Source organism: Cololabis saira, chromosome 12, assembly GCF_033807715.1.
Source record: "Cololabis saira isolate AMF1-May2022 chromosome 12, fColSai1.1, whole genome shotgun sequence".
Taxonomy (NCBI): Eukaryota; Metazoa; Chordata; class Actinopteri; order Beloniformes; family Belonidae; genus Cololabis; species Cololabis saira.
Window position 1 is genome coordinate 3,073,783 of NC_084598.1, and position 27,634 is coordinate 3,101,416.

General features: G+C 43.0%; 1 protein-coding gene across 4 annotated transcripts in view; it reads right to left on the reverse strand.

Moving 5' to 3' along the window:
• Positions 1-17,748: 17,748 nt before the first annotated feature.
• The window catches only part of nfatc2a (nuclear factor of activated T cells 2a), a 42,215-nt gene continuing 32,329 nt past the window's right edge, over positions 17,749-27,634 (reverse strand). For all 4 annotated transcript variants that reach the window (XM_061734687.1, XM_061734688.1, XM_061734686.1 and 1 more), the window contains one exon: positions 17,749-18,247. In XM_061734687.1, the coding sequence (XP_061590671.1) occupies positions 18,192-18,247 (56 nt within the window). In that variant the 3' untranslated portion in view covers positions 17,749-18,191. The remainder of the gene's footprint in view (positions 18,248-27,634) is intronic.

The following is a 27,634-nucleotide window of genomic DNA, read 5'->3' on the forward strand; positions in this document are numbered from 1 at the left end:
TGGCAGGAGGCTGCGGTCCATCAGGACCAAAACCTCACGCCATAAAAACAGTTTTTTCCCGTCTGCAGCTGTCCTCGTCAACAAGGCCCCGATCCCCCCTCTTTTATATTTTTATTTTTATTTTTACTGTATTGCACCAATCACCACAACAAATTCCTTGTGTGTGTTAACAAACTTGGCAATAAACCCCCTTTCTGATTCTGATTCTGATGATTTCCTGTGGTGATCCTTGAAGGGACAGTTGAAAGGAAAAGAAGTCGAGAAAGGTGTGTAAGAAATGGAGGGAATTGAATCAACTGTTGCTCCACAAGTCACCCTCTCCACTCCCAAAACTCTTGCTGGGTCTGGATATGATTCAATTCAATTCAATTCAATTTTATTTATATAGCGTCTAATACAACAGAGTTGTCTCTAGACGCTTTACAGAGACCCATACCCAGAACATGACCCCCGAGCAGTTATTACATAAACAATGGCAGGTAAAAACTCCCCTAGTGGGAGAAAAACCTTAAGCCAAACAGTGGCAAGGAAAAACTCCCCTTTAGGAGGGAAGAAACCTTGAGCAGGACCAGGCTCATCAGGGGGGACCCTCCTGCCGAGGGCCAGACTGGTGGGTCAGGGACGGCAACAGCACAGCAGGCAGGTGGAAGCAGCAACGGGATGACCGGGGGTGGGGACCGCAGGCCAGCACACAGCTCCCGAAGCTCCGGCCCAATCAGCAAGTCCCAGGTTGGGGTGCAGGGTCAGGAAAAGACTTGTGCTCCGTAATGCAAGCTACAAGCCACCCACGGCCACCTGCAGGACAAAAGAGAGAAAAGGGAGGAGAAGGGGGGGCCAGCAACGGGATGACCAGGGGTGGGGACCGCAGGCCAGCACGCAGCTCCCGAAGCTCCGGCCCAATCATCAAGTCCCAGGTTGGGGTGCAGGGTCGGGGAAAGGTTGAGAAGGGGCAGGGCCAGGGAGAGGAGTCTTGAGGGACGAACATTCTCCCCCGCCCAAAAGGGGCCGTTACCCTGCCCCCCTCACTCCCACACTGCAGGTTCCGGTGTCCGGCAAAGGATGCTGCAACATGGACAAGATAACTTATCATATGATAACTTATCTCTAAATGACCCTTGTTACTGAAAGCATTTGAAGTGTAGAATTTCAGTTTCAGGAAAAGCAAGGAACAGGCAAACATTTAAATCAATGTACTGTATATATCCAGGTGGAAACAAATAGTGGATTCTATTCATTGGAGCCAGCACTTCTACAAAAGTAGTGCATTTCCGTGGGAGGTGAGTTTTAGTGGTTCACGCCTGTACTGGAGGAGGTGGGAGATCTTGTTGCCATTTACAGGTGTTATTAAAGAATAATGGCAACCTTGGTGAGGAGTCAGTTACTGCTTAAGTTCTACTGATTCTCTTTGGGTTAGAGTTACTCGGTTTCCGATCCAGATAAATGCTAAAATACTGAGTGCGTTTTTGTAAAAAATGTTGTTTTTGTTTTGTTCTATTTTATTGCTTATTTGTTTCAACTTTAAAACATGCTTTTTATTTCTACTATGTGATGTTTTAAAGTCTTTGCAAAGCACTTTGAGTCTCTTTGTTGTTGAATTGTGCTATAGAAATAAACTTGCCTAGCTTCATCTACATGTTAGTATTTTAATTTTCTTATCCTGGCAGCATCTATTCACAGCACAAAATGGCATGCAGTAATGTAACATGAGCAATACGTAAGGATTACACTAAATTATTCTTTCTTATTCTCATATAGCCAAGTATAAATGACCTTTGACCCCTAACCAAAGAGGTACGAAATACTACGAAATTGAATCCTGGCGGCGCCACTGTCCTAATGATTTATAAAGGGACAGCGGTGGATGCTAATAATCTCCAAAATTATTGATATTGGAATACGTTTTATCACACAATAGTTTACCGTGAACAGCTGCTGACAAAAACATGAGCTCTTGACAGCAAAAGCTCTCTTTCTCTGTTGGCATCGAGACGCAGTTGCTGCACAGACGCCCTCGATTTTGTCCCCCTCTCGCCTCATCCCTTCTCGTTTTGAGATATGTTTTCAGTGTTGTCCTCCTCCTTGACCTTGTGCTCGGGTTCAAATTGAAATGGCTGAACAGATGACATGTTTAGCATCTGGATTATCTCGTTGAACAGTCACAACAGTGTTCGGGGGCCAGCAGGTGCAACCGACTGACGTCACTACCCAGAGTGCATTGCGGTGTAAACAACAATGGCGACCTACAAGTTAAATTATATTTTCAAATTTTATAAAAACGAAGACATCAAAAAGGTTTTTTATATCACATTGTTATAATTGATACCAACATTTATCTTTTGAGAACTACATGTCTTAATAGCCACCATTATTACCATTTTTTTTATTAAAAATATCTCATAGCTATAATTTTTGTCCATCGTCCCATTGCTGCTTCCACCTGCCTACGTGGATGTCTGCTGTTGCTGCTGATGCACCGGTGTTGCACATTAAAAATGACACGTAGCGACGTTGAACACTAACCTTTTCACTTATTTTCTCGTTCGTTGTTCTTCTTATTCCTCGCTCTTCTTCTTATTTCTTCCTTTTCACTTACATCCTCTTCGTTTTCTTCTTCTCCTCTCACGTAAAAAACACCGGTGCATCAGCAAAAATAGTCCCCGGTAATTCACTTCCGTTGTGGCTTTTTTATTTGCATCGGTATTTTTTTTATTTACAGCAGCGTTTATTTTATTTGCAGCGTTTATTTTATTTGCCGTGGCGTTTGTTTTTATTTGCAGCGTTTATTTTAGTTGCAGTGGCGTTTCTTTTTATTTGCAGCGTTTCTTTTATTTTCAGCAATGTCTCGGCCACCGTAAAAAGAAAAAACACTCATTACATGGAAAGCTGGGGCGTGCTATGGCTGTCCACCCTGCACACCCCACCTTCTTTTTTAACACACGTAGACAAACAGCTACAGAAAAAAAAAAAAAAAAATCAAATCAACGTAGAACAAAAACAAATTCTAGTTATGTGGAAAAGTGGATCATGCTGGGGTTTTCCACCCTGGCCACGTTTTTTTCATGCACTCCCACACTGCACAAACCAACAAAATAAGCATAAAAATGACCAAAAACAAAGAGTTATTATGGGGAGTTGGCTAGAATAGAGAGGGGGATGGCTATTAGCTGAGCTTGGGCCATCTGCCCAGAAGGACCAGGGGGCCCTAAGGCCCTGGGTTGTCTAGTGTGAGTCCCTGCTGTGGTGATAGTCCAGGATTTGGCTCCGCTGGTGGATTGTGTGCGTGGGGTGGCCCTGGGAGCGGGTTTTGGGGGGGATGGTGTGTTGGCTGGCTATTCCTTGATATGTTGACCTTGTGCTGCATTTTGGTCTGGGTCATGTCTCCCCATTTGCCGCTACGGTTATATTGCATATGGGTGGTGGGCAGGGGCCATCCTGGCCCTTTAGGTGTCGTCACATCGCTTTGGTTTTTCCTTCCTCCCTTCTGATTGGTGGCTGATTTACGGAAGAGTGTTAGGGCCATGCAGGAGAAAAAATATTTGAGAGGGGAAGATTTTTTTTTTATTATGCACTTCGAGAAAAAAGTCAAAATTTCTAGAAAGAAGTCGAAATGTCGACATTAATGTTGAAATACAATTTCTAGAAAAAAGTCAAAATGTCGACATTAATGTTGAAATACAATTTCTAGAAAAAAGTCGAAATGTCGACAATGTTGATATACAATTTCAAGAATAAAGTCGAAATTTCGTGTATAAAGTCGAAATTTCATGAATAAAGTCGGAATTTCGAGAATAAAGTTGAAATACATTTCAACTTTTTTCTCAAAATTGTACTTCAACATTAATCTCAACATTTCGACTTTTTTCTCGACATTTCAACTTTTTTCTTGACATTTCGACTTTTTTATCAAAGTGCATAATGAAAAAAAAATCTTCCTCCTCTAAAATATTATTTTTATTTTTCTCCTGCCTGGCCCTAATATTCTTCCATACTGATTGGCAGGTAGGATCCAACAGAGGACTGAAGGCTGTCAAGTAAAACAGAATGGATTTATTTTTAGTAAAAAAAAAAACTGAAATACAGATGTCCATTTACTAGCTGGAGGTCCTCAGTTTCCCAGGTTTGGGTTTGTGGCGAGGAGTTGCAGGCCTTCCTTTGGCTTGATTGTGTGGCTTAATCCAGAGAGGCGGCTGTGCTGGTGGTGCAGAGCAGCTTTCCTGACGTAAGGCTGGGGGACACTTGGCAAGGCAGACTTGATGCAGACTTCGTAGAGGGTCAAAAATAACATCATGAACCAGAATACAAGCGGTAGATTCAAGAGATTCACTTGAAACTTGGCCAGGATATTGCTGAATGGAGTGAACGGTGAGGCAAAGAGCAGGAAGGTTTACTATATTTACTATATGCAGCTGCCAGCAGATTAACACAGGTGTGGACGATAAGGAAATCAGGGCCAGGAGGAAAGATCCAGATTCAACTGTTCACTAAGACCTACACACACACACGCACACGCACACGCACACGCACACACACACACATGCACACACACATTTATGGAAGTGAACACAGAGTGCTCCTCTCCTTCTTTGTCTCTCTGTCTCTGTTTGTATTCTGTATATCTCTTTGTTTCATAAGTTAATGGTAGACGCCCCCCTTCCTTACACCAGCGGCAATGCCATTACTGTACTACAAACTAAATATAATATATCATTGTATTCTTGGTTGTTGAATTGCCATGCATCGTGGAGGGTAGGTGTGAACTGCCGATTTCTTTGGTGATGTGTTTGTTTTAGTGTAGGGAATCATTTACAGGACTGTCTCAGAAAATTTGAATATTGTGATTTTCTGTAATAGAATTACAAAAACAAAAATGTCATCCATTCTGGGTTCATTACAAATCAACTGGAATATTGCAAGCCTTTTATTATTTTAATATTGCTGATCATGGTTTACAGCTTAAGAAAACTCAAATATCCTGTCTAATAAAATAAGAATATTCTGGGAATCTTAATCTTAAACTGTAAGCCATAATCAGCAATATTAAAATAATAAAAGGCTTGCAATATTTCAGTTGATTTGTAATGAATCCAGAATGTATGACATTTCAGTTTTTTTAATTGCATTGTGATTTTAGTCCTCCTTGACAGAATCAGGGTTTTAGGTTTCAATAAAATACAATAGACTGTCAAGAGGGCTGGTGAAGAACACACACTCACACACACACCTATGCACAAAAAAGAAAAGAACAAGCTCTGCCGCAAGACCAAAATGTATATATGTATGACCTAGATTTATTAGCATTGCTGGGAAAAAAAACTACAAACAAACAAAAAAAAGACTGTTCATAATGAGAGAGCAACTTTTGTCGTGATTATCAATCATAGATACTTGCAGCAGTTCTGATTTCTTTATAAACAGTGCAACTGAGCCATGAGAATACTGTGTGTTTTGAGCAGGCGGTGTCATGATAAATATGGCACCACATTCACAGGTTCCTAACACCTACCCTGCATCCACACATCTGCTCAGCTCTAACTGACAGAAACAAAGTAACACCCACTGGCTGTTTCAGAACGTCAGTGTGGGAAACACAGGAAATGAGAGTACAAGGTGAAGAAGCAACATGAGGCATGTTAAGTGAAGCATTTTCAACGGCAAAGTAACAAGAATAATCTAGTAATGCCTGTGATGTATTTCAGCTGAACGCTTGCATAATGTAAAATTGCTTTAAAAACTCCATAACTGAACTTTAATATTACCAATGAGACATTTTCATGAAAAGTTTTGCCTTTTATATAATCTACAGATTTTCTATGAGTATTATCCCAATTACTCCCCTGTCTGTGTGAAGGAACCATTATGTAAAGCCGGACCTTTGACCCGGGAGCCTGTGGGAACTACAGAAGTGAAGGATGCAGTGGTGGTGATTGTGTGTTGTTGGTGTTGTTGGTGGGCGGCAGCTGTATTTATCAGTGCAGCCTGTTTTCCTCTGATTTAATGAGCATCAGGACCACTCCAGAGCTGATGTCACAGTTCACCTGAGAGCTCGAGCACATCTCATCACCTGCTGATCATATTGCAGATCAAAGAGTTTGTTTAACTCTTAACTTTTTTCTTGTTTTTTTTTTTACTCTTCAGCTGTAAACTAAGCCTGTTCTTCATGAAAACATTTGTATATTGAAAGTGGAAACACTTTTGGGGATGAAGAGTAAATGTTATATACTGTACACAGAAGAGGGTAGTTCAATTCAATTCAATTCAATTGTATTTATATAGCGTCTAATACAACAGGTGTTATCTCTAGACGCTTTCCAGAGACCCAGAACATGACCATAAACCCCCGAGCAATTATTACATAAACAATGGCAGGTCAAAACTCCCCTAGTGGGAGAAAAACCTTAAGCCAAACAGTGGCAAGAAAATCTCCCCTTTAGGAGGGAAGAAACCTTGAGCAGGACCAGGATCATAAAGGGGGACCCTCCTGCCGAAGGCCAGACTGGGGGTCGGGGACGTCAACAGCACAGCAGGCAGGTGGAAGCAGCAACGGGATGACCAGGGGTGGGGACTGCAGGCAGGTGGAAGCAGCAACGGGATGACCGGGGGTGGGGACTGCAGGCAGGTGGAAGCAGCAACGGGATGACCAGGGGTGGGGACCGCAGGCCAGCACGCAGCTCCCGAAGCTCCGGCCCAATCAGCAAGCCCCAGGTTGGGGTGCAGGGTCGGGGAAAGGTTGAGAAGGGTAGGGGCCAGGGAGAGGAGTCTTGAGGGACAAACCTTCTCCCCCACCCAAAAGGGGCCGTTACCCTGCCCCTCTCACTCCCACGCTGCAGGTTCCGGTGTTGTGCATTCAGAGATGCTCTTTGCCAACGGCAGAGGATGCTGCACCATGTACAAAAGAGAAAAAAGAGAGAAAAGGGAGGAGAAGGGGGGGCCAGCACAAGAAACTACAGGAGCGACTCTAACACACTAGAGTTTACACTATCTAGAGATTTACCAACACCAGCTAGAAGTTTACTAAACACTAACTATAGGCTTTACTAAACAGAAAGGTTTTAAGTTTAGTTTTAAAGGTGGAGGTGGTGTCAGCCTCCTTAACCCAGATTGGAAGTTGGTTCCATTGTAATGGTGCCTGATAGCAGCACGCCCGCCCTCCAAATCTACATTTAGATACTCTATTTAGGAACTACGAGTAAACCTGCACTCTGAGAACGGAGAGCTCTGCCAGGAACATAAGGCACTATCAGGTCTTGCAAATAATGCGGAGCTAAGCTGTTTTGGGCTTTATATGCAAGTAATAAAATTTTAAATTGGATTCTGAATTTTACGGGTAACCAATGGAGCGACGCTAACACTGGAGAGACATGGTCTCTCCTGCTGATTCCTGTCAGCACTCGTGCTGCTGCATTTTGGATCAGCTGGAGCCTATTCAGCAAATTACTTGGACATCCTGCTAATAACACATTACAGTAATCTAGTCTAGAAGATACAAACGCATGAAGGGGCGAGAGGATTTTCCTAATCTTTGCAATATTACGGTGATGGAAAAATGCTATTTTACAAACCTGATTAACATATGGTTTAAACGACAAATCCTGATCGAAAACAACACCAAGGTTTCTCACAGTTGCACTGGAAGCCATTGCAACACCATCTAATCCCTTCCTAAAATGCTCTGGACCAAGAATGATAACCTCTGTTTTATCTGAATTTAGAAGCAAGACATTTCTGGACATCCAGTCCTTGATGTCCCTAAGACATGCCTGAAGTTTAACTAACGGTTCTGTTTCATCCGGCTTCATAGACAAATAGAGCTGCGTATCATCAGCATACCAATGAAAGTGTATGCCGTGATTCTGGATTATACTTCCCAATGGCTGCATGTATAAACTGAACAAGATTGGCCCTAGCACTGAACCCTGTGGAACACCATAACAGACCCTGACTGTTCTGAAGAAACCTCATGTACTTGAACAAACTGGAACCTGTCAGATAGATATGAGTAGTAGTAACAAGTTACATTTACTCCGTTACATTTACTTGAGTAAGTTTTGGGAAATGTTGTACTTTTAGGAGTAGTTTTGAATCACTATACCTTTTACTTTTACTTGAGTAGATTTGTGAAGAATAAACTGTTCCTCTTACTCCGCTACATTAGGCTACGTTGAGCTGTTACTTTTCTTTTATCCCTTTTATCCACGTACGCGTCAATCTCATGACATCACTGGGTGATTCTTTGGGAAAAATGTTTGTTTTTGCATGTTTTGTCACATTAAAACAGACTCAACCACACACAGAGTTTCTATGAGTTCATGTTTGTTCTAGTTCTGCCTGGTTAAAAAAAGAAAAGTACAAAGGCCTGAAGTGTTGTGCTACTTGTGCTCAATTAATTTTTTTATTTAGTTATTATTTTATTATTTAGTAAAGTACTTGAATTTACTTTAAGATTATTTTAATTTAAGCTTTTTTTTATTTTTTATTAATTTTAATTAGGGCCCGAGCACCTTCAGTGCGAAGGCCCTATTGTATCTGTAGGAATTTTTCTTTTTTCTTTTTTCTTTTTTCTTTCTTTCTTCTGACGAAAGGAAGGCCTTTTTGCCCCCCTAAACATGCCCAAAAAGTCACCAAATGTTGCATGCAAGTCAGGCCTGGCGAAAAATTAGATATTTAATGGTTTACATTAATGGGCGTGGCAAAATGGCTCAACAGCGCCCCCCGGAAAACTTTGTGCCTCAAGCCCCACAATACGGTTTGACGTACATGCACGAAAATCGCTACACACCTGTATCAGTACACAACTTAAAGAAAAGTCTCTTGGCGACATGGTCGAAACCAAACAGGAAGTCAGCCATTTTGAATCAATCGTGTCACTTTGGCGCAATTTATGCCATTCCTTCGGCAGTTAACACGGCCCGAACCGTAACGTGCCCCCAAGTGTGTTATACATCAAAATATGCGTCTCCATCCTCCGACACCACGCATTACTTTTCTCTTTCAAAAGCGTTACCGTGGCGACGCTAGATGCCAAAAAGCGCGCCCACCCTTCATCTGGTTGGTTCAGACAGAAAAAACTTTGCGCCTCAAGCCCCATAATACGATTTGACGTACATGAACGAAAATCGGTACACACCTGTATCATGTCGCAACTTAAAGAAAAGTCTCTTGGCTCCATGGCCGAAACCGAACAGGAAGTCGGCCATTTTGAACATTCTGAATTAATCGCGTAATTTTGGAGCAATATATGCCATTCCTTCGAGAATTAATACGGCCCGAACCGTATCGTGAACCCAGATGTGTTATACATCAAAATGTGCGTCTCCATCCTGCGACTACCCGCATTACTTTTCTCTTTCAAAAGTGTTACCGTGGCGACGCTAGACGCCAAAAACCGCGCCCCCCTTCATCTGATTGGTCCATATTTTTATAGTTCCCCAAAAGTCACCAAATTTTGCATGCAAGGCAGGCCTGGCGATAAATTTGATATTTCATGGTTTGTATTAATGGCCGTGGCAAACTGGCTCAACAGCGCCCCCCCGGAAAACTTTGTGCCTCAAGCCCCACAATACGGTTTGACGTACATGCACGAAAATCGCTACACACCTGTATCATGTCGCAACTTAAAGAAAAGTCTCTTGGCGCCATGACCGAAACCGAACAGGAAGTCAGCCATTTTGAATTAATTGTGTAATTTTGGCGCAATTTATGCCATTCCTTCGAGAATTAATACGGCCCGAAACGTAATGTGCACCCAGATGTGTTATACATCAAAATGTGCGTCTCCATCCTGCGACTACCCGCATTACTTTTCTCTTTCAAAAGTGTTACCGTGGCGATGCTAGACGCCAAAACGCGCGCCTCCCCTTCATCTGATTGGTCCATATTTGATAGTTCTCCAAAAGTCACCAAATTTTGCACGCAAGCCAGACTTGGCGATAAATTTGATATTTCATGGTTTGCATTAATGGGCGTGGCCTAACAGCTCAACAGCGCCCCCCGGAAAACTTTTCTCTGCCATAACCTTTGAATGGTTTGACATAAAGCGTCGTGAGTGGTGTCATGAGACTCGGTATTGAGTCCTTGACCATAATTGGTGAAAATTAGCCCCGCCCCTTCTTCTGATTGGTTGTCCCTATTTCCTGCTATAACATTTGAATGTTTTGACATAGAGAGTCGTGGGTGGTGTCATGGGACTCGGTATTGAGTCCTTGACCTTTATTGGGCTGAATTAGCCCCGCCCCTTCTTCTGATTGGTCGTCCCTTTTTTCTGCTATAACTTTTGAATGGTTTGACATAGGAAGTCGTGGGTGGTGTCATTTCTGATATGCTTATGGGGGACGGTGGCCGTGAGTGCGAGGGCCCGTTCATCGCTGCTTGCAGCTTTAATTTATTTTATTGATTTAATTTGCCTGAAGATGATTATTTTGTACTTTTGTCTGTACAAAAGGCTAACTAAAATGAAATATGTAGTCTGTACTTGATGTGAAGTAAATGCCATATTTAAATGTACAAATTACAGTGTGTGAATTTAGACACTGTAAGAAAAAAAGGCTCCAAATTCTGCTCGTATGGCAGCAGATATTCCTCTACCGTTTGCCCCACCCAGTCCCACCACAAAACCTGGAATACATACATGTGACCATCTGTTTAAAACAACGTAGTGTCATTCTACAAGTTGCACAGACAAAACTGAATAATACCATGGAACTAGCTGAGATGGGTGCTGTGTTTTCATTCATTGCAATAATGACGCTGAATCAAAAGAGATGATTGGAAGAGACAGCTGGGCAGCATCCTCTCCTGTCCGCAGTAGCCTACGTCCAGTGAGCATGACCCCCCCCAGCCAGCAGTTTTGACACCCATGGCCATGTTGGGAGCACAAACATTGTTGTCGTGGGGCCTTTCCTGGATCAGCACTAAAGCAAACATGCTGTTGACTACCATCACCTGCTGCGTTTTACCTGGGACTCCTCCTTGTCTCTGGCTCTCTAGCTGGCTTCTCTGTGCTGCTTTCTGCTGACGACACCATTGTTAAACAACATCAAGAAAAACTGTATTTGTCCCAAGGGAGACTTGGCCTGGGCTGCAGTTAATGATATAAATATAAAAAGGGAGACAGCAAATGAATGATAAAAAAGACATTAAAAGATATTAAAAGAAAGGTCAGTAATGAACACAGCAAGTACAAAAGTTAGGTTGTACCCATACAATAAAACGATCAGCGTAATGTAGGATAATAAAAGTAGTAATAATGTCTATTTAAAAACATAATGAATCAGCAGCAGCAATCCTCCTCCTCCAGGGCTTGAGGCCGAGTTTTAAACCAGCCGTTTGTGGCTACGAGGGAAAAAGACAGAGCTCTAGAGCTCCGTTACCTAAATATGCTTTTGTTGAACTGTGTTATGGAGTTTAGAATGAATGAGAATTTGAATCTTCTGCTTTTGTGTCTCATCTGTATATTTTTGTGACTTACAGAGTTACCATAGATGCCAGTCACAAAAGTTCTGACGGTAGTTGGTTTACATCCTCTGCAGCTTTTGGCCCACATCTCCAAAGTTCTTGGCTTGGCTTTCTGAATCCGGGCTGACGAACCCTGCAGGGGGACCTGCACCTCCTCCCAACCAGAACCAGCACCAGAACCAGCACCAGAACCAGCAGCCTCAACACACCTGAGCTCATCTGGTTCACAATTTTGACACAAAGGCAATTAAGTCAATTACATTGGTTGAAAAGACTTGAATGAACCAAGCAGATGTTTTGTCAAAAGAAGCTTTTCTAAGATTCTCATAGATGCATCTTTCGCTTCAAATGGCAATTACACAATAACCAAGTTGGTCAGTTTAATTGTTGAAAAATACTCAGCGGTGAAGTGTCCCCAGGACTTTACCGAAGGAGGTCGAGGTAGCTCTGGTGTCGTTTGTTCTTTCTTTAGTAATTGCCTTGTCACTGTTGTGGACTGCTGTTGAACGGCTCAGGTTGGGATTCTTACTCGTGGTTCTTGTCTCCCTCTGCAGGGCATCAGCAGAAACTCCTACAATACAGGGTTTGTCCAGAAAATAGCATGATTATAGTTTTCCTGTTTGTATTTATTTATTTAGATGTTGAGGAGATTCCAGACCCGTACCTGGAATGAGTGCAAAGCGATGTATCTTGCTCACACCCTTGAAGCTTTCCATTTCATTGGATGAATAAGACGTATGCCTTAAGCAAAGGATGAGAGCGTTAGTATAATTCAGTCCACTTTGTAAGAATGGAGAGTCTTTTGGTGTTTTTTTGTTATCTACCCAAGGAAGAGGAAACTTTATATTTAATCGAGTGTTTAGTATACTGCAGTATTTCAAATGGGAGGTCCCGTTCCAGATGTTCACTGGCAGCTGCACAGCATGAATGAGCTGAGGGAGCTGGGAGCCACTGTGAATCATTTTCTTTCTTTTTTTTTAACTTGTCTGCACACATATTAATGGTTAATACCATGCTGGTAAGAACCTAAAACATATATATGTGCATTGTTACTATATTTATCTCATTAATAAATATACATATATATACATATACATATGCATACACATACTTATATATACACATACAAACCCAGTTTTTTTTTTGGCGACTCATTTCAGGACCTTCCCAGCAGAAGTCTGCTGCGGCCTGTGGTCTATTATTCTGCTTCCCCAGTAGCAGCAGGCTGTGTAACCAGCAGAGCTCTGCCAGGCCCTTTTCCATTTGGTAGTGACATTTGAAATGGGGATGACACTCACGTACACACACACACACACACACGTGTGTGTGTGTGTGTGTGTGTGTGTGTGTGTGTGTGTGTGTGTATATGTATGTGTGTGTGTGTGTGTGTGTGTGTGTGTGTGTGTGTGTGTGTGTGTGAGTGTGTGTGTGTGTGTGTGTGTGTGTGTGTATATATCTGTGTGGCTATGTGTATGTATATGTATGTACACACACACACACACACACACACACACACACACACACACACACACACACACACACACACACACACACACACACACACACACACACACACACACATAGCCACACAGACATATACATACACACGCACACACACACATAGACATACACATAGCCACACATATATATACACACACACACACACACACACACACACACACACACACATAGCCACACATACATATACACACACACACACACACACACACACACACACACACACACACACACACACACACACACACACACACACAGACACACACACACACACACACACACAGACACACACACACACACACACACACACACACACGCACGCACACACACACACACACACACACACACAAATACATTGGCTTGTTCACCTGCATGCTTGCTCTGTAGTTTTGGGGTTAGTTAGCGGTAGTTTAGCTCAGATTGTGATCGGATCGGAGCTCAGATTTCCAGTGCTCGACGTGTGTTTGTATGTGTATATATATGTTTGTGTATGCGCATGTATGCATATATATGTATATATATATATTAAATATAGTAATAATGCACATATATATGCCTTAGGTTTATACCAGCATGGTATTAACCATTAATATGTGTGCAGACAAGGTAAAAAAAAAAAAACATACATACACATACAACATATTTAATAATGTAAAGTAATATTAATCAGCATCATTGGTTAGCATAAGCTAAGTCAGCTAAGCAAAATAACAGTGACTGATATAAGGTGGCCACGTTCCTGCCAGTTTGTTAATTCTGCCCATTTCTGCAGCGCAGTGCAGGCAAACAGGGACTTCACTCTTCGGGCAATCTACGGGGACTACACAGGGGGCTTGACCAGTTCTTCTTATAGTCTATGGTTCCCTCATCTGAGGTACAGTGAATGTAACAAGGAAGCTGTGGGACAAGATCAGAAGTGAAGGGAAGGATGAAGATGCTGAATCTGTGATGTAACAGAGCCCTGAGCTTAGGCAATCCCAAATATCAAGTTTATGTTTTGGTGTTTTTTTCCTCATATCCCTTATAATGCATGAAGTTTACCTCCCGCGTGGGTCAACATGGTGATACTGATGTCAGTAAATACTTCTTTTCTATGACAAAAAAAGCTGAATTAAATGCTAAGGTCATGTATTACGTTCTTGCCTGATTTCACACAGTAAATCTGTGTGCCGTCCAAAGTAATTACAGCACAGACTGCTGCAGGCTGCATGAGTCACCAGGCATATCTGGACGCGAGGCCTGGAGACGGCTCATGCAGAGACGCCCACATCATGCTATTTCACCCACGCTGATGTCATAACCAAAGACTTCCTGAACACAAGGTTCATTCACACACACAGGACAGAGCACCAAACAAGCCGGTCCCATGGCAACTGTAGCCCTTGGACATGCAATTTCTCCTCTTGTTTGTTATTTGAAGGACTATTTGTGCACCCTACTGTCTACTGTCCCAAATCACATGTCAATACAAATGTGTGATGTCAATAAACGTTCATAGGTTGCAGATCTGGATATTACTATGTTGTATAAATGATAAAGCAGTTATCTCTCCCGTGAGCCCGTCGGCCTCTGGCACAGAACGTGAGAGGAGCAACTGATGAGTCACGTCTACTGGAGGGCTAGTGATTTTCCCCTTCCAGGATTCTGCAGAGAGGGAACTTTCTACCGTCTCTTATAGTCCATGTTCCAGACCAGATATCAGTTCCACTCAAAGTCACAAAACTAGCTTATAATTTTTGAAAATATACATGTCTGTAAGTGATATTTTGGTATGATAACCTTCCTGAGTGGCAGCTGGATCATCCTGTATTTGCAGATAAAGACCAGTTTGTGACATTAGTGGCTGTTATAGTTTCATAGGAGCCTAATGATGCTCTTCTAGTTTAAGCCTCACAATGACCTGCAACAATGATATTTTAGTATAATAAGTATATTATACATTTCCTGAATCCTTATGGTCCTGTGAGTATTTCAGTTTTTGTATTTTGTGTCTCTGTTGTTCCTAGATAACATAGGGATAAAATATAGTACAGGACTGTCTCATAAAATTAGAATATTGTGATTTTCTGTAATGCAATTACAAAAACAAAAATGTCCTACATTCTGGATTAATTACAAATCAACTGAAATATTGCAAGCCTTTTATTATTTTAATATTGCTGATCATGGCTTACAGCTTAAGAAAACTCAAATATCCTATCTCAAAAAATTTGAATATTCTGGGAATCTTAATCTTAAACTGTAAGCCATAATCAGCAATATTAAAATAATAAAAGGCTTGCAATTTTTCAGTTGATTTGTAATGAATCTGAAATTGCCACAATTGAAGGTTTTCATACCAGAATATCATCTATAGACATGGATCTTTTCAAAAATCATAAGTAAGTTTGGTCACCTTGAGTGGTGCTGACCAGGGAAATGTTGTTCTGTGAACACTATCTACGCTCTACGCTCACACACTTAAATAAAAATGGATTAAATGTAAACATTTGTCATGAGTAGCAGAGTTGACACATTACTACAAGGACAGTCAGATTGTATGGTTATTATTTATTGCTTCTCTTAAGGATACAAAAATAGTATCAAGAGATTTTTACAGACGAAGAATAAAAAAGAAACAACTATAAAACAGCTAATAAAATAGCCCAGTATTTATTGATTAGCAAAGATTTTGAGATAGTAAAATAATTTTAAACAAATTAATAATATTATAAACTATAATCGTAGCATAATTCCCTTCAGTTTTTCTTTTTTAAACTTTGTAATAAAACGGAAGATAATAATGACTATAACATACATTTTACACAAGAGACAGATCAGGGACGTATGATGGACAACATGACATATGACTGCTTCTATATAGAACTGTAGACTTTGTCAAAAACTCTGTATCTAATATTTACACAAAAGGGGAAATCATAACAGATTACATTCATGAAATGTCAAATGCATTTGTGCTGAACTGGCTCAATGAAAAATATCATTCAAAGAGCAATCTTAGCTCTTCTAATATTTTATAACCATACTTTAAACAAGTAGGACCACATTAAATATTACACACTGTGATTCAATCTTATATTTTACTTTGACATGTTTTTATCTCCTCATACTCACACTTTTTTCTTTAATAACACTTAACTGGCGGTTGTAATCAACTCCAATTCATTGAGTGAAAATAACATGAACTAGAGATTTATTAATCAAAGCATAATCTATATTAGAATATCAATTACGGTTACATTTCGGTGCAGTTACAGAACATATTCACACTTTTTTTTTTACATTTGCAAACATGATAGTTGTGCATAGGCAGCTTTTGGTATAAATGATTGCATTACAGAGAGATTCAAAATGCATATGTATAGTCAGAAAAACACAGTTTAAGATGTGGATATGCTCTTTAGATTGTGGAAACAACAACAGACGTTTTGACCCCTCTTACAGAAAAGTGAAAACCTAAAAGAGTAAAACCTTTAAAAAAAGAATTTCACAGCGAGACTTCAGAACATTTGAATTGATTTTCAATCAAAGAGTGAAAAACAGAAGTTGTACTGAGAGATCCTGATATAAAATAAAAATGAAGACCCATGCTGTCATCACAGCTCACTGTCAAGAAACTTTGGCACGAGAATCTGATTTAACAGGAAAATGGAAACTTATTCATGACTCGGTTATTAAATTAAAACTAACGACATTGACACCCCTTTATTGAAAATAGTGCATTTTAATGGTGTCACAAAAGTTCATTTGCATGTGATTACGGCAGTGTGCGTTTGTCTTTGGTCAGGAAGTTGTAATTATAATGAGATGATCAGAGTGTAAGCTTTGGACAATATTTTAATGTCAAACTACCAGTATACAAAAAGTTACACACAGACAAACACTTTGTGTAAGCAGAATTGAGAAAATAGAAAGGCACAATAAGAATCTGAACGTTTGGTTTCAGCTTTGGTTATCCGTTTGAAATAGTTGGTGAAACTAGTACGTGCTACAACTGTCATTCCCTGCTAAAGAGGAGAACAAATACGAGTGTTTCTTCAAGGGTCTGGATAAAGCTATTTTGGCAACTGAATTAATTTATCCCATTCAAACATTATTCCCTTGAGTAAAAGACTGTTTCGGATCTTGAAAGGATAATGAACAGGATAAGGCACATTTGTTTGCTGTTTGACAACAATCTCGTTTTTTTTTTCTCTTTTAAACATGATGGCTTATAAGCAGTACTGGAGTTGTAAAAAAACAATCAGGGGGGATGGTGGATTTTATCATATGGGGACAGATAATTTGTGCTGATTACAAATAATATAATATATTACAAATAATAGCAGTGACCAAAACACCTGCAGAAATACTGCAGGAATGACATAGCAGCAGTTAAATGCAGCCTTCTGTAAGCTTTAAATATCCACTGGGCTTACATCAAATACATCAAAACACAACAATAAAAAACACTTTTCTGAACTTATCAATATGACTCTGTCCTTCACAGGATAAGTAACATGGATCACTGCAAAAACTCACAATCTTAACAAGAATATTTGTCTTATTTCTAGTTAAAATGTCTCATTTTAGTAAAAAAATCTCATTACAATTAAAACAAGACTCATCACTGGAAAAAACAACAATTTTCACCTGTTTCAAGTAGATTTTCACTTGAAATAAGTAGAAAAATCTGCCAGTGGAACAAGATTTTTTTGCTTGTAATAAGAAGATAAATCTTGTTCCACTGGCAGATTTTCCTACTTATTTCAAGTGAAAATTTACTTGAAACAGGTGAAAATTGTCAAATAAGTTATTTTTCTGGTGTTATTTTTCTGGTGATGACTCTAAATGTTGAAATAGCAGTAAAACCACATTCATTGATGAAATGACATAAGGGATGGAAAGGAGGGATGGCAGTTTTACAGGGGGATGATTTGGACCGTTTTTATTTCAGGGGGGGATGCCGTCCCCCCTCATCCCCCCTCAACTCCAGTACTGGTTATAAGTCAAATAAATCCTTCTATTTACCAGATGTGTATTGCAGGAAAACTTCCAGGGCAAAAACAGCAGTCAGGAACTGATATTTCTTTTTCAATGCATAAAGAAAAGGAAAGAAAGGATGTGATTGTCAGTGGAAGCGCATCACCTGAATGGAAGGCTGCAGGTTGTGTGTGTGCATGTGTGTCTGCGTGTAACGGGGGTAGGGGGGCGTGTTGTCATTTCCTCCTCATGTCCGTTGTTTATGTCTGCCCTCTGGCCTGCACGCCTGTCAGATCCTTTCTTATGATCTCATTCACTGTAATACAAATAAAGAGGGGGATTAGAAAGTGACAGGGTCAATCGGTTTTATAAACAAATTTAAAAATATTCTTAAAACATTTGCCTTCAGAAAACTTTAAAAAGGTAACTTTGTTATATTCCTACAGGACTGTCTCAGAAAATTAGATTATTGTGATAAAGTCCTTTATTTTCTGTAATGCAAAAATGTCATACATTCTGGATTCATTACAAATCAACTGAAATATTGCAAGCCTTTTATTATTTTAATATTGCTGATCATGGTTTACAGCTTAAGAAAACTCAAATATCCTATCTCAAAAAATTTGAATATTCTGGGAATCTTAATCTTAAACTGTAAACCATAATCAGCAATATTAAAATAATAAAAGGCTTGCAATATTTCAGTTGATTTGTAATGAATCCAGAATGTATGACATGTTTGTTTTTTTAATTGCATTACAGAAAATAAAGAACTTCATCACAATATTCTAATTTTCTGAGACAGTCCTGTATAGTACTGATTTGAAAAAAACATCCAAGTATGACACTTTTGCTAAAAAGTCACATAAGAGTTGCATTAATATTGAGTAAATTCTGGATGTAGCAAGCAATGATTTGATGTTTGTCAGTCTGTTACAAATGTGTGTAGGCTACACATATCAGCGAAAGAGGAAGGATATAAAGTGGAAACTTTATCACCCCATAGTTCTAAAATTAGAAGCACAGTGTGAAGAGGCGATAAAAGACGATAAAATATGTATAAGATGTTCTATATTTGCCAACATGTGGCCCTTATGTTAATGACTTGAGGTTTTGAACAGGAAAAGGAAGTGGAACCACGAGCATGTCGATATCCACCTGATTGTTACCGACTGTTGTTCCTGTCATTTCTACCCATATTCCTACACATGTGCTTTTTAATCGTCTATTACTATTTTCTGTATCTACTGATCTTTGATGTGTTTTTTGTACTCCTGTTCTTGACAAGGTTCTGTTTCTAAATGAGACATTGTTGTCAAACTTTTTCCTGGTAAAATACATTTTTAAATGTTTTGGTTTTTTTTTAATGATAACTCTTCCTACTGAAGTCACTTTGCCTGGTCTGGTAGTTTTGCATTAGGCTAAGACGGACGATGAGGACCTGTAACATGTCAATACGGGTTTGTGCTTCGTCTAGAAAACAAGTCTACAAGGCGACAAAGTGTCTGTCTGTGCACACTCGTATTCTTAGACTTTATTGACTGCTGCCAGCGCTTCCAGCATCTAATTATGTATGCCAGTGAGATGCTACAATATGCTTTTGGACTGCGACCAAGCTATTGAAAACAACCCTGATTTGAAATCATGGTTAGAACCAACAAGTAGCACTTCCTCATGCAACCACCATCATTGCATTTCTTTACTACGCTGCTTATGTTTTCTACAAAAAATGGTTCTTCTTCTTCTTTTCAATGTTTTAGCTTTCACTTCCTCACAAAACACAATCTATAGTTTGACGATATCAACTGTGTGAGAACCTGAAATGGGTCACTGTCCAATATGTGACTCATGCATGTTGAGAAGAGTAAGGATAATTGAGAGATATAAAACATATCTTGCTGAAAAACCCTTTGATTTATGAAGCTTCATCTTAAGAATCTACAGTATTATCTGAGCAAGACATTTTTCATTTACAGGACTGTCTCAGAAAATTTGAATATTGTGATTAAGTTCTTTATTTTCTGTAATGCAAAAATGTTATACATTCTGGATTCATTACAAATAAACTGAAATATTGCAAGCCTTTTATTATTTTAATATTGCTGATCATGGCTCAAAAAATTTGAATATTCTGGGAATCTTAATCTTAAACTGTAAACCATAATCAGCAATATTAAAATAATAAAAGGCTTGCAATATTTCAGTTGATTTGTAATGAATCCAGAATGTATGACATTTTTGTTTTTTTAATTGCATTACAGAAAATAAAGGACTGTATCACAATATTCTAATTTTCTGAGACAGTCATGTATTCTCAGCATTTAGCTGCAAGTAGCCATTTATTCTATAGTTATCACAACTCACGCAAGAGAGAAAATATTACCATTGGATAATTGTGACTGCCGATGAGGCATTTCCATGCAGAGCAAGGGGTGGGGGACGGTTAGACATGGCGTGTTTGGCATGATGTTTGCACGACTAGGGCAGCAGGCCAGTAAATATTGGAGATGGAGAGCTACACCGTGAACAGCTCACCAGTCAACCCCAGGGACCAAAACACCAACTGAAATGATTTGTTCTAAAACAGGACTGAAATATCACTTCACCTTTTAAAATGTGGTCTATATCACATTCCAGAGTGAACTGATTGTGTTTTCAAACTGACCCGCATGCGCAAAAAAACCAATAACAAAGACATCAGACGCAACACGCCGTTGCATTAAAGTTGGGGAGGATATGGAGGCACTAAGCATTTTATTTAAAACCTTTTGAGTAATGGCAGCCGTAACATTGGCTTTCTTTTGAATATATGGTTATACAGCTGAAGAGCTCGCCCAGAGTCCTGTTTCTGAATGTGTACAGGCCTCTCAATACTGGGCTGACTTTTCTGATGACCTCAGTGAACTGCTACGACCTGTGTTGATTTTGACCGTGATTGTTGGTGATTTTAACATAAAAAACAACAACAACAACAACAGCCATAAGAAGGCCTTATCTGAGGCCTTCTTATGGCCTCAGATAAGGGATTAGTGTCCATACTGGTTCTACTGGACCTCAGTGCTGCTTTTGACACTATAGATCATGGCATTTTACTGCACAGGTTAGAGCATGTTGTTGGGATTAAAGGGACAGCTCTACGTTGGTTTAAATCATATCTATCTGACAGGTTCCAGTTTGTTCATGTACATGAGGTTTCTTCAGAACAGTCGAGGGTCTGTTATGGTGTTCCGCAGGGTTCAGTGCTAGGGCCAGTCTTGTTCAGTTTATACATGCAGCCGTTGGGAAGTATAATCCAGAATCACGGCATACACTTTCATTGTTATGCTGATGATACGCAGCTCTACTTGTCTATGAAGCCGGATGAAACAGAACCGTTAGTTAAACTTCAGGCATGTCTTAGGGACATCAAGGACTGGATGTCCAGAAATTTCTTGCTTCTAAATTCAGATAAAACAGAGGTTATCATTCTTGGTCCAGAGCATCTTAGGAAGGGATTAGATGGTGTTGCGATGGCTTCCAGTGCAACTGTGAGAAACCTTGGTGTTGTTTTCGATCAGGATTTGTCGTTTAAACCATATGTTAATCAGGTTTGTAAAATAGCGTTTTTCCATCTCCGTAATATTGCAAAAATTAGGAAAATCCTCTCGCAGAGGGATGCAGAGAAACTAGTTCATGCGTTTGTATCTTCTAGACTGGATTACTGTAATGTGTTGTTAGCAGGATGTCCAAGTAATTTGCTGAATAGGCTCCAGCTGATCCAAAATGCAGCAGCACGAGTACTGACAGGAATTAGCAGGAGAGACCACGTCTCTCCAGTGTTAGCGTCGCTCCATTGGCTACCTGTAAAATTCAGAATTCAATTTAAAATTTTATTACTTGCATATAAAGCCCAAAACGGCTTAGCTCCGCAGTATTTACAAGATTTGATAGTGCCTTATGTTCCTGGCCGAGCTCTCCGCTCCCAGGGTGCAGGTTTACTCGTAGTTCCTAGAGTATCTAAATGTAGATTTGGAGGGCGGGCGTTCTGCTATCAGGCACCATTACTTTGGAACCAACTTCCAATCTGGGTTAAGGAGGCTGACACCACCTCCACCTTTAAAACTAAACTTAAAACCTTTCTGTTTAGTAAAGCTTATAGTTAGTGTTAAGTAAACCTCTAGCTGGTGTTGGTAAATCTCTAGGTAGTGTAAACTTTAGTGTGTTAGAGTCAGTAGTCATTGTCGCAGCTATAGAACAAAACTATAATAGTTAGTCTCAAATATAGCTTCGCGGTAGATATGCTGCTATAGGCTTATGCTGCAGGGGGGCACCGACATGATCCGCTGGGCGGTGCCTCTCACCCTTCTTCTCCTCTCCTTTTCCCTGCCTCTCTTCTCCATTACCATTTTTATTTATTATAAATATCTCATAGCTATCATTTTTGTCCATTGTTCCTGTAGTTTCTTGTGCCGGCCCCCCTTTTTTCTCTTTTGTGTATGTTTGCAGGCCGGAGCCTCAGGAGCTGCGTTCTGGCCTGTGTTCCCGGCCCTCCCCCCCCTCTGGTCATCCCATTGCTTCTTCCACCTGCCTACGTGGATGTCTGCTGTTGCTGCTTCCGCCTGCCTGCACCCCCCCCCCCTCTGGTCATCCCGCTGCTGCTTCCACATGACTGTTGTGTGCTGCTGACGCCCCCCCCCCCTCTGGTCATCCCGCTGCTGCTTCCACATGACTGTTGTGTGCTGCTGACGCCCCCCCCCCCCCACCTCTGGTCATCCCGCTGCTGCTTCCACCTGCCTGCTGTGTGCTGTCGACGTCCCTGACTCCCCCAGTCTGGCCTTCGGCAGGAGGGTCCCCCCTTATGAGCCTGGTCCTGCTCAAGGTTTCTTCCCTCCTAAAGGGGAGTTTTTCCTTGCCACTGTTTGGCTTAAGGCTTTTCTCCCACTAAGGGAGTTTTTACCTGCCATTGTTTATATAATAATTGCTCGGGGGTTTATGTTTATGTTTATGTTTATGTTTATGTTTATGTTCATGTTCATGTTCTGGATCTCTGGAAAGCGTCTAGAGACAACATCTGTTGTATTAGACGCTATATAAATAAAATTGAATTGAATTGAATTGAACAGCCGTCAGGACGAAGGGACTAAACCTGAATAAGACTCTGGACAACTTTGGGCTGACTTGGAACGTAACAGACGCCGTGCACACTAGGGGACTTACTGATGTCTGAGGGTCTGAGCATTTCAAAGGTTACTGGGTCTGATGGGCCTGTCTGATCATTCCTGTGGTTTCTTGGAGAGTACAATTTCAGTGCACACAAATGCTTCAACAGCAGTCATCTCAAAACAGTGTATACCGTATTTTCTGCACTATAAGGCACACCTAAAAGCCTTAAATTTTTTCAAAAGCTGACCATGCGTCTAATAATTAAATTAAATTCAATTCAATTTTATTTATATAGCGTCTAATACAACAGATGTTGTCTCTAGACGCTTTCCAGAGATCCAGAACATGAACATGAACATAAACATAAACATAAACCCCCGAGCAATTATTACATAAACAATGACAGGTAAAAACTCCCCTAGTGGGAGAACAACCTTAAGCCAAACAGTGGCAAGAAAAACTCCCCTTTAGGAGGGAAGAAACCTGGACCAGGACCTGGACCATAAGGGGGGACCCTCCTGCCGAGGGCCAGACTGGGGGGGTCGGGGACGTCAGCAGCACACAGCAGGCAGGTGGAAGCAGCAGCGGGATGACCAGGAGGGGGGGGACGTCAGCAGCCGTAGTCACCATGACAGCGATGCACACAATGCCAAATTTTAAACTTCAATACGACAGAAAACAAACAGTCGCCCGGATCGGCGTCACCGGGGCCCCGCCCTGGAGCCAGGCCTGGGGTTGGGGCTCGTAGGCGAGCGCCTGGTGGCCGGGTCTTTGCCCGTGGGACCCGGCCGGGCTCAGCCCGAAACGGCGACGCGGGTCCGCCTTCCAGTTGGCCCACCACCCGCAGGAAGGACCATGGCAGGCCGGTGCATTGTGGGCTGGGTAGCAGTCGTGGCGGGGTGCCTCGACGACCCAATCCCTGGACATCAACCCTCACAGTGGGGACATGGAATGTCACCTCGCTGGGGGGGAAGGAGCCGGAGCTTGTGCGTGAGGTTGAGAGATACCGGCTTGAGATAGTCGGGCTCACCTCCACACATAGCTTGGGCTCTGGAACCCAGCTCCTTGAAGGGGGCTGGACCCTCCACTACTCTGGAGTTGCCCAGGGTGAGAGGCGGCGGGCTGGTGTGGGCTTGGTTATAGCCCCCCAGCTCAGCCGCCATGTGTTGGAGTTCACCCCGGTGAACGAGAGGGTCGCTTCCCTGCGCCTTCGGGTCGGGGATAGGTCTCTCACTGTTGTTTGTGCCTACGGGCCGAACAGCAGTGGGGAGTACCCGGCCTTCTTGGAGTCCCTGGGAGGAGTACTTGATAGTGCTCCAACTGGGGACTCCATTGTTCTACTGGGGGACTTCAACGCTCACGTGGGCAATGACAGTGATACCTGGAGAGGCGTGATTGGGAGGAACAGCATCCCCGATCTGAACCCGAGTGGTGTTTCGTTGTTGGACTTCTGTGCGAGTCGCAGTTTGTCCATCACGAACACCATGTTCAAGCATAAGGGTGTCCATCAGTGCACGTGGCACCAGGACACCCTAGGCCGGAGGTCAATGATCGACTTTGTTGTCGTTTCATCTGACCTTCGGCCGCATGTCTTGGACACTCGGGTGAAGAGAGGGGCTGAGCTGTCAACTGATCACCACCTGGTGGTGAATTGGATGCGCTGGCGGAGGAGGAGGTTGGACAGACCGGGCAGACCCAAACGGATTGTGAGGGTCTGTTGGGAACGTCTGGCTGAGCCCTCTGTCAGGGACATCTTCAACTCCCACCTCCGGGAGAGCTTCTCTCGGATCCCGGGGGAGGCGGGGGACATCGAGTCCGAGTGGACCATGTTCTCCGCCTCCATTGTCAACGCGGCGGCTCGAAGCTGTGGACGCAAGGTCTCCGGTGCCTGTCGTGGCGGCAATCCTAGAACCCGGTGGTGGACACCGGAAGTACAGGATGCCGTCAGACTGAAGAAGGAGTCCTACAGGGCTATGTTGGCCGGTGGGACTCCTGACGCAGTAGATAGGTACCGGCAGGCCAAGCGGGCCGCGGCTCGGGCAGTCTTGGAGGCAAAAACTCGGGTCTGGGAGGAGTTCGGGGAGGCCATGGAGGAGGACTTTCGGTCGGCCTCGAGGAAATTCTGGAGGACCGTTCGGCGCCTCAGAAGGGGGAAGCAGTACTCTGCCGGCACCATTTATGGTGCTGGTGGGGAGCTGTTGACCTCGACTGGGGACATTGTCGGACGGTGGAAGGAATACTTTGAGGATCTCCTTAACCCGACTGACATGCCTTCCACTGAGGAAGCAGAGGGTTGGGGCTCGGAGGCGTGCTCATCCATCACCCAAGCCGAGGTCACCGAGGTGGTTCGTAAGCTCCTCGGTGGCCGGGCACCGGGGGTGGATGAGATTCGCCCTGAGTACCTCAAGTCTCTGGATGTCGTAGGGCTGTCGTGGCTGACAGGCCTCTGCGACATTGCATGGAGGAAGGGGACAGTACCGCTGGGGTGGCAAACCGGGGTGGTGGTCCCTCTGTTTAAAAAGGGGGACCGGAGAGTGTGTTCCAACTACAGGGGGATCACACTTCTCAGCCTCCCGGGGAAAGTCTACGCCAGGGTACTGGAGAGGAGATTACGGCCGATAGTCGAACCTCGGATTCAGGAGGAACAATGCGGTTTTCGTCCCGGTCGTGGAACACTGGACCAGCTCTATACCCTCCACAGGGTGCTCGAGGGTTCATGGGAATTTGCCCAACCAGTCTACATGTGTTTTGTGGATCTGGAGAAGGCATTTGACCGTGTCCCTCGTGCCATTCTGTGGGGGGTGCTGAGTGAGTATGGAGTCCGGGGCCCTCTACTAAGGGCTGTCCGGTCTCTGTATGATCGAAGCAGGAGTCTGGTTCGCATTGCCGGCAGTAAGTCAGACTTGTTCCCGGTGCATGTTGGACTCCGGCAGGGCTGCCCTTTGTCACCGGTCCTGTTCATAATTTTTATGGACAGGATTTCTAGGCGCAGCCAGGGGCCGGAGGGGATCCGGTTTGGGAACCTCAGGATTTCATCTCTGCTTTTTGCAGATGATGTTGTCCTGTTGGCTTCATCAGACCGGGACCTCCAGCATGTGCTGGGGCGGTTTGCGGCCGAGTGCGACGCGGCAGGGATGAGAATCAGCACCTCCAAGACCGAGGCCATGGTTCTCGACCGGAAAAGGGTGGCATGCCTTCTCCGGGTGGGTGGAGAAGTCCTGCCTCAGGTGGAGGAGTTCAAGTATCTCGGGATCTTGTTCACGAGTGAGGGAACAATGGAGCGTGAGATTGACAGGCGGATCGGTGCAGCGTCCGCAGTAATGCGGTCGATGTACTGGACCGTCGTGGTGAAGAGGGAGCTGAGTCGAAAGGCGAAGCTCTCGATTTACCGGTCAATCTACGCCCCTACCCTCACCTATGGTCATGAACTTTGGGTAGTGACCGAAAGGACAAGATCGCGGATACAAGCGGCCGAGATGAGTTTCCTCCACAGGGTGGCTGGACGCTCCCTTAGAGATAGGGTGAGGAGTTCGGTCACCCGAGAGGAGCTCGGAGTCGAGCCGCTACTCCTCCACATTGAGAGGAGTCAGCTGAGGTGGCTTGGGCATCTGTACCGGATGCCTCCTGGACGCCTCCCTAGGGAGGTGTTCCAGGCATGTCCCACCGGGAGGAGACCCCGGGGAAGACCCAGGACACGCTGGAGAGACTATGTCTCTCGGCTGGCCTGGGAACGCCTCGGACTCCCCCCGGAAGAGCTGGAGGAAGTGTCTGGGGTGAGGGAAGTCTGGGCATCCCTGCATCCCTGCCCCCGCGACCCGGTAACGGATAAAGCGGGAGAAGATGAGTGAGTGAGAGAAAACAAACAACTGGGTTTGAGAGAAGAACAGCGGCTACTTCCACTTCATTTGAAAAGTCTAAAATTGTGGTCTCATATGGTACTGTATAAGCCTTAACTTACATATCGTAGAGCCAATAGGTGCAGCTATTAAAACTCACACAAATTAGACACCATCTCAAACTTGCAGCAGCATTTCTGGGGAGATGACAGGCAGTGAATATGGTGGAAGAACATTTATTTCACCATATAAACCAATCTCTGTCCCTTAGCATCTCTCCTGTCTGTGTTTCTCTCTCATCCTTCGCAAATGGGAAACAGCATCTGAACACTGGGCACATTTTATTACCAAAGGGCAGCATGTGAGTGCTCCAAAAACTGCAGGAACAGCCAGAAGGAATGCTCTGCTGTCGTCACAACGTCAGCATTCCTGTTTATTTTAGTGTGTAGTGGAATTCCCTCCGACACCTAATGCCTTAAAGAAACTTTCATCTCCCTAGCAGTGGCACGGGACCTTTTCTGAGTATAAAGCGAGCTCAGAGAAGCAGCGGGAGCGCCACAGAGGGGCTACACACAGCAGGGCTCTGCTGATGCTAATGAAGGGTTGGCACACATGGGTCGTTTGAGGGAACACTAGCCTGTTCAGAAGGTGAGCGTCTGGCTCCTGAGCTCTGGACCAATGAGCTGCACTGTTTACCCACCGACGGTGGGAGGAGAAGGACACCC